At 58.5% G+C, this 6,933-nt stretch overlaps 1 protein-coding gene across 1 annotated transcript; it reads right to left on the bottom strand.

Moving 5' to 3' along the window:
- Positions 1 to 5,020: 5,020 nt before the first annotated feature.
- Positions 5,021 to 5,814, bottom strand: MIF (macrophage migration inhibitory factor). The gene is made up of 3 exons (XM_004592023.3): positions 5,625 to 5,814; positions 5,274 to 5,446; positions 5,021 to 5,196 (listed from the first exon to the last, which is right to left on the bottom strand). Exons 1-3 carry the CDS (start codon positions 5,730 to 5,732, stop codon positions 5,130 to 5,132), a joined length of 348 nt encoding a protein of 115 aa, XP_004592080.2. The 5' UTR covers positions 5,733 to 5,814; the 3' UTR covers positions 5,021 to 5,129.
- Between the last annotated feature and the right edge of the window lie 1,119 nt (positions 5,815 to 6,933).

Here is a 6,933-nt window from a genome sequence, read left to right as displayed (position 1 = left end):
GTCCTCTCCTCCTTGGTGTCTCTGGTTTTGACTGACTGTAAAACAGCCGTGAGCAACTCATTCCTGGAAACGGGACGTCTCCCCACCCTTTCTTAGCGCCCAGCTCTCATTCATGCTCGGATTTAGTGGAGGAACCCCTCAGATGGGTGGGTGGGTTCCTGAATGGGTTCAGCCACCAAGGTTATTTTGCATTCTAATTCTTTGTCACCCAATCAGCATGGAAAGGGCACAGGGGGAGCACCTTCAGCCCCAGGGCGGGCACTTCCTCTTGCCATCTCTGTTGAGTCTGTCTCCCATACCTAATCTCTGCCTCCTAAGAGGCATCCCGTGGGCAGCAGCAGCCCCACGCCCCCTGCACTGGCAGATTCAACCATGTCCTCGAGTTATATGACAGGGGGCTTGGCTTCTCAACTCTTTCCCTCCCTGTTTCCATGCTAGGGGTTGGGGGGAAGGTGGGAGGGGATGGTTTCTTGCAAACGTTAAGAATGAACCAAAAGGATGTAATCCCAGGGCCAGGTACTTGTGCTATAAACAAGAAGGAAATGGGTGTTTCCATCCATCAGGAAGATCTTCTATTCCACTGATGAGCAGGGATCGGAAGAGGTCAGCCTCGCCCCTAAGAGTCAGGTTTTCTCTCAGAGAAGTAGCAGAAGTCCTTGCCAGAGTGGCAGCCAAGCTCTAAGAGTCCTGGTTTCTTGATGGCCTTCCCTGTCTGGCTTGGTCTTCAGGACGTAGCAAGATGCCTTGAAATGCACACCTGCTCTAAGGGTAGTGTGGACTCATGGGCCAGGGACGTCCTTTGAATTTGCCTAGCACTTTGGCATGGAAGACGTGTGTGTCATCTGAGGGACATCTGAGGCCCCTGGATTCACAACCTAGTCAACTTAGTTGGCCTTGAGGAGAACTGGATGGGGTGTGGGAGCTGGGGGACAGAGGGGCAGGTGGGGAGTCTGGAAGGTGGGAGGGAGAAGAGGGAGGGAAGGGCTGAGGGACTCCAACCCTTCAGGATGAGCTGAATTAGGAAAACTGTCAAAGTGATGAATGGATGCCTCCCCCAGCTTCCCACATCAAGGATGGGTCCAGGTCCAGGGTCAGAGTTGGTGGGGGTGGGGGATATTGTTTGCCACGTTGCTCCATCCGGCACACATGACATGGAGGAGGCATAATGGTGGAGCACAAGCAAGAGCTCCAAAGCTGACCCAAGTTCAAGGAGAAATTTGGTTTGGGACAGACGTGGTGACTCCTTAGTGGGGAGAAATGATACTTTACAGACAACTCAGCGGATTGCACCTGCTGTCCCCAGAGGGAGCCTGAACTCAGCCCAGATCCAAAGGAAAAAGCCCTCATGAGCCTGTTGAAGTCTTGCAGGGGCGGGGCTCAAGGCAGAGGGGGGACCTCTGTGGAATGGCCAAACCTTGAGTATGACACCATGCACAGACATGCACACACAGTCACGTGCCCTTGTGACATGTCAGGCCGGGGAAGGAAGGGCAAGAAACAATTTGCAGAGATTGACAAAGGGTGCTCGAACACAAACCAGCAGAAACAGAACGGGCCAAGGATCTGACTTGGTCACTTACGAAAAGGTGCCCAAATGAACATACACAAGTCCTCTGGCTGAGAGACAAGTATATCCCAGGTTAGATGCTGCCAATGCCAAGCCTGGGCTGAGAGAGGCCCTCCTCCAGGACTTGCCAGTGGTTATACTGGAGCAGCACAGGTCACCCTTGACCTTGGAACCACCCCCCTGGGGTGCTTAGTGTTGAAGGGATAGGACGAATCCTAACGATACTGAAACAAGGCCCACCCCCCCATTCCTAGCGAGCACCAGGGCCGAGACACCAGGCCAGTGACTTTTTGTAACTTTTTGGTTTGCTAACCTGTTTGGCATGGATGGGGTGCTAGACCATGAGTTCAGACTGCGAGGTGAGTGTCAGCTGGGCTTGCCTTCTGTCCTACCAGGCCAGGGATCCTTGTGGGCTGGGGGAGGGACTCTGTCACTGCTGCCTCCTGCTCCCCCCAGGGGCCTGAAGGAGGACAGGCACTTGAGTTGTTTTTATCTATTGTATGGGAGGCAATGGGGTGTTGCCATCACTTGACTTTGCCAGCTCCTCAGGGTGTGCATTTGGGTTGGGAGGGGTCTCCTGTGCGCACTGCCCCGGCCTCCAAGTACCTCTCCCTGCCCCCAACCTGCCCTGGTCCTGCCTGTGTGCTGTGTAAGGACCAGCAGTGCCTCCTGGGGGCAGAGGGAAAGCGACCCCCTAATAGGCACACCACAGATTAAGTGCCTCAGGATGTGAAATACGCCCTCACTGGAGAGTGATGCATCCCATCACTTCACATTTGCAGGCACATGAAGGCCAAGTGAGGGGACTTGAGCTCCACGTGGCTGGGTCCAGGCCGCCAAAGTGATGAAGGGCTGGGGGAGCGGACCACAGGGTGCCCACAAGGAGCCTATGCTGCTGCTAGCTTTCCCAATGAAAGGACCAGGTACCAAAGGGGTTCCTGGGCCACCAGTCCACGAGTCACAGAGCTGGAGCTGAGCAGTGGGACGGGCCAGGTAGCCTTGGGGAAGATTTCCCAAGGAAGGCATGGGTGTGCCTGGGCCTGAATAACTGTGTGGGGCTGAGTGGGCGGGTGGGGGCCAAACATTCAAAGGCGCAGTGTGAGGACAGCTGGGGGGGGCAGGGACAGGTGAAGCACCCCCCAATGATGAGACAACAGGGACATCCTGTGTGCAGCTCCGCCCATCCTGCTCCATACCCCAGCTACTACTTAGCAGTAGTAGCTGCCCTTTCAAAGGTTGCTGGGGGCGGGGTGCCTTGGGTGTGTGTGTGTAAAGTCACTGGCATTCGCAGAGGGGACAAGAAAAGTTGTGGAGGGAGCAAGGGCTAGTGGAAGGGTGAGGAGGTCCAGAGGCTGGAAGGTGGCATGTATGGCTGGGCAGGGCCAGGGATCCAGGAATGAAACAAAAGACCCCTTTTTTGTGGTTGGTCTTCCTGCCAGTTCTCCAACTGGCTGGAAGGACTCAGGCCTGTGTATTGGGGGGCACGCCTCCCCGATTGCTAAGCTTACTCCCCTCACATGAGCCTTGTCCCCCACTCATCAGTGAAATGAGGGAGTTGAACTAGAGGCTTCTACGCACCTGTTCTCTGTCGGGGGTAGAGTGCTGGGTACCCACACAGGGCCAAGCCTGAAGGCAAAATTAGATCTGAGCTGGGAATGGGGGGTTGGGGTGAGCATAGCCAGATCCAAAGGAGAGGTCCCCCCAGTCTCCAAAGCCTGCTGAGATGAGGAACACTTGTGAGCCCAGCAGGGCCCATGCACAGCCCTAAGGACAGAGGGGGAGCAGCATGGAGGTGCTAGGCTAGGGAGCACACAGACCACCACAGAGATATGCTTCAGAGACCAACAGAGTGGACAAGTGCAACCTTCCTCCCCAAAGTGAAAGTAGCATTGGCTCCGGATCCTTCCAGACTCCCTGAATTCCAGCTGATCGTCTGGACAAAAATCCTAGAGGTGCAAGACTGGGTGGGTGTGAGAGAGGGGAATTCTCAAGATTGACACTGCTGAGACTAAAAGAAAACAGAACACATTCGCAAAGCCGGTGAGGGCAGTTCTGCGAGGGAGGCGGAGTGGCAGAGAGGGTGTGGCCCTAAGCCCTGGCTGGGGTGGGCAGGGGTTGCTGGTGTCTGCAGTTCTGAGGTTGCCCTTGCATTGTTCCCTGCTTCCAGCCTGGGTTGGATGTCCCAAGCTGGCTACCTGCCCTTGTCCCCAGATGGGTCTCTTTGCATGCACAGGGCTGACTCGTTCCTTCTCACAGGCAGCTGGGAGCAGTGGGACGGGCCAGGCAGCCTTGGGGAAGATTTCCCGAGGAAGGCAGTAACAAAGTTACAAAAAGTCACTGGCCTGGTGTCCCTAGTCCCTGAAAAACCCACTTACATTCCTGTGAAAGAAAAACAAGTCACTCTACAGAAGCTAGAACTGTGCCCGGACTGAACCAAGGAGGGAGGTGAGAGGGTCCTAGGAGCACCAGCCCCCAACTTGGGTAACACACTCGGGGTGTCTATGATTTCTGTCTCTATCTGGTGGAGTGGCCCCACCTGACGACGGACCTGTGGGCGGTGTGGGCCCAAAGGCTGCTGGCTCCCGCACTGTGGAGTAGATTGTGTAGTCAGGAATCTCGCCACCTGGAGACCAAAGACCTGGGGGAAGGCAAGGCCCCTGCAGGGAGCTGAGGTCCCTGCCTTCTGCACCCTCCCCTCGACGACACCCGCAGGAGGCTGGGGGAGCCCAGGTCCCACTGGGAAATCTGTCCATTTCTATTTTTTAAAAGATGGGGACTGCCTTCATTTTGCCAGTCTCAACCAGGCAATGTTTCATCCCACCAAATGAAGTGTGTCCCCTCCACTTTGTTCTTGACTGGGCTGCCTCAGGCTGGACACTTCATAAAGTATCACTGGAGCTACAAAGGAACCCAGGGACTTGGGGTCTTCCCAGGGAACTGAAGTAGTGGGGTGGGGTGGGACAGCAACACAGGCCAGGTGTGTGCTGGGGGCAGGGGGTGGGGAGGTGGAAGACAGACTGGTGTATCTGCGGCTGTCCTCGCGTTTCACAACACAGAAGACTTTTAGAACTTTTCCCTCCTTGGGCAATGCAGGGGGAGAATGAGTGGAGGCCCCCAGCCTAGGGCTGATTCATTCACAAAGGTCAGAGCTTGAGTCCAACCACCCTCCCACTCCCACACACAGCTTTTCCCTGACAGCATGCGCTGGTGGCAGAGCAGGGCCTCCACACTGGGAGGAAAATAGGACGGCCTGGCTGGGGGGTTCTGGTGGCTATTTGATTGTTGCATCCTGGGGAGGGGGAACAAGAGCCAGGAGTCCACCCTCCCTCCACCCCACCTCCCTTGAGAAACAAAGACTAGTGCAGAAAGGGTGGGAGGTTTCCCCAGCCAGCCTGGCCCTGATCCCACCCCTTCACCCTTCTCTCTGCAAGTCAGGGAAGCTTCTCGAGGCAGTTGTGGTCTCTGAACCGTTTTATTTCTCCCGATTTGGGAGCGGGGGCGGACAGTGGGCAGGGACACTGCTGATGAAGGGTGCAGGGCAGCGGCAAAGCTAGGGCGGTCCTCAGGCGAAGGTAGAGCCGTTCCAGCCCACGTTGGCCGCACTCATGTCGTAGTAGTTGATGTAGATCCTGCACGGGGTGAAAGGCGGGCTCAGTGGACTGCGTGGCCCCAGGGCGCCCTTCCGCCTCGCGGCGGCCCCACGTACCTGTCTGGGCTGATCCGCAGGCGCTCGGCCAGCAGGCCGCAAAGCAGCTTGCTGTAGGTGCGGTTCTGCGCGGCGCCTATTTTGCCGATGCTGTGCAGACTGCAGAGCGCGCACGGCTCGCTGGAGCCGCTGAACGCCATGAGCTGGTCCGGGACCACGTGCACTGCGATGTACTGCGAGGGAGGGGCGCGGTCAGCTCAGCCCGGCGACCTCGCGCCTCGCGCCCCGCGCACCGGGCGCCCACCGCCCCCGGGTCCACGCCCGCCCCTCCATCGCCCCGCGTCCGCTCCACCCGCCAGCCTGGGACCACTTGGGCGGCCACCCCCTCTTCCTGTCCCTCTCCCGGCAAACCTGCGCCGGCTTGCCCGTGGCCTGCGCCAGCTGCTGGGTGAGCTCGGACAGGAGCCCGTCCGGCACGGAGGCGCGGGGCACGTTGGTGTTCACCACGAACATCGGCATGTTGGCTGTTGCACTGTGGGGCTGCTGCGACGAACTGAGAGCACTAGGCGCCGCGGGAAGAGCAGCGGACCTGAGCTACGTGACTTCCGCCCGGGCCCGCCCCCGTGCCTACGTGCCTACGTGCCTACGTGCCTACGTGCCTGCCGGCCGAGGCTCCGCCCCGCGCACGGCCGCCCCGGGCGGTGCGAGAGGGGCGCCTCCCGGGTGTCCCAGGCGGCTCGGGCGGTGCGCACAGAGTCAGAGCCGATCCACATGACAGCAGCCCGCCTGCCCGACCTTTCAAGATCAGCTCCTGCGTTTAGGAGTCCTTTTACTTAGACTGATGCTTCCTTGGAGTCGCCTTGCCAGAAGTGGGCGTGGGGCGGCCCTGGCCCTCCCTGAGCCACCCGGCGAATAGCTAGAGCTTTGCTCAGTTCTCTCCCCGTCCTTGGGGGTCCCGCGAGTTCCCAGGGCTCCAGCCCAGCGCACTTGAGCTTGGCTGTTAGACGGAGGGGGAGAGTTAAGGGAGGTGAGTATGCACTCGCTGCGGGTGGAAGGGGCTTGCCCCAGCCCTGTCGCCTTCCAGTGCCTTTCTTGTCCCCCCCCCACCAGCCTTCAAGATTGATGGCGGCGGGGGGAGGGGTGGAGGGACAAGGTAAGGACAACACATCTCTGTGGGCCTAAGGTGCCCAAATCTGCTTCCCAAGGCCTCGGGCAACTTCAGCTCCTCAGGGTTCTCTCCCGGCCTTGGTCAGGCCCTTGGATTTCTGTGTCTTTCACTCGTGGTAATTTGGAGGGAGGGCGTATGGCTGCCTGAGACTTACTGAAGACTAGGTGAATGAGTGAGTAACGATAGATAGCTGTGACACAAGCAGGGAGAGGGGGCCAGGAACTACGGGACGGGGCTGCTCTGGTCATGGGGCATGGGTGAGCCCACAGGCCCTTCCCTCAAACAGCAGAATGTCCACGCCTCCTGCCTTGCTGAAGAGGCCTCCTGGTCAGGCTCAGGGCCAGGGTGCTGATCTCTGCAAGCAGACCTCCCCAGGACCCTTAAGGCAGGGCGCATATGGCCAAGTCTTCAAGCCACAGAGAAGATGCTCTCGGTGTGTGGCAGGTGGTGCAATCCACTTAGGAAGCCTTGGCCATGACCTGCAGGAGGGCCCCTCGTGGACCTCCAGTCAGTGGGATGTGCCTCCCTCCACTCTTGTCCCTCTGTCCTCAC

The sequence above is a fragment of the Ochotona princeps genome, chromosome 29 (genome assembly GCF_030435755.1).
Source record: "Ochotona princeps isolate mOchPri1 chromosome 29, mOchPri1.hap1, whole genome shotgun sequence".
NCBI classification, from domain to species: Eukaryota; Metazoa; Chordata; class Mammalia; order Lagomorpha; family Ochotonidae; genus Ochotona; species Ochotona princeps.
This window is presented reverse-complemented; position numbering and strand designations above follow the sequence as displayed.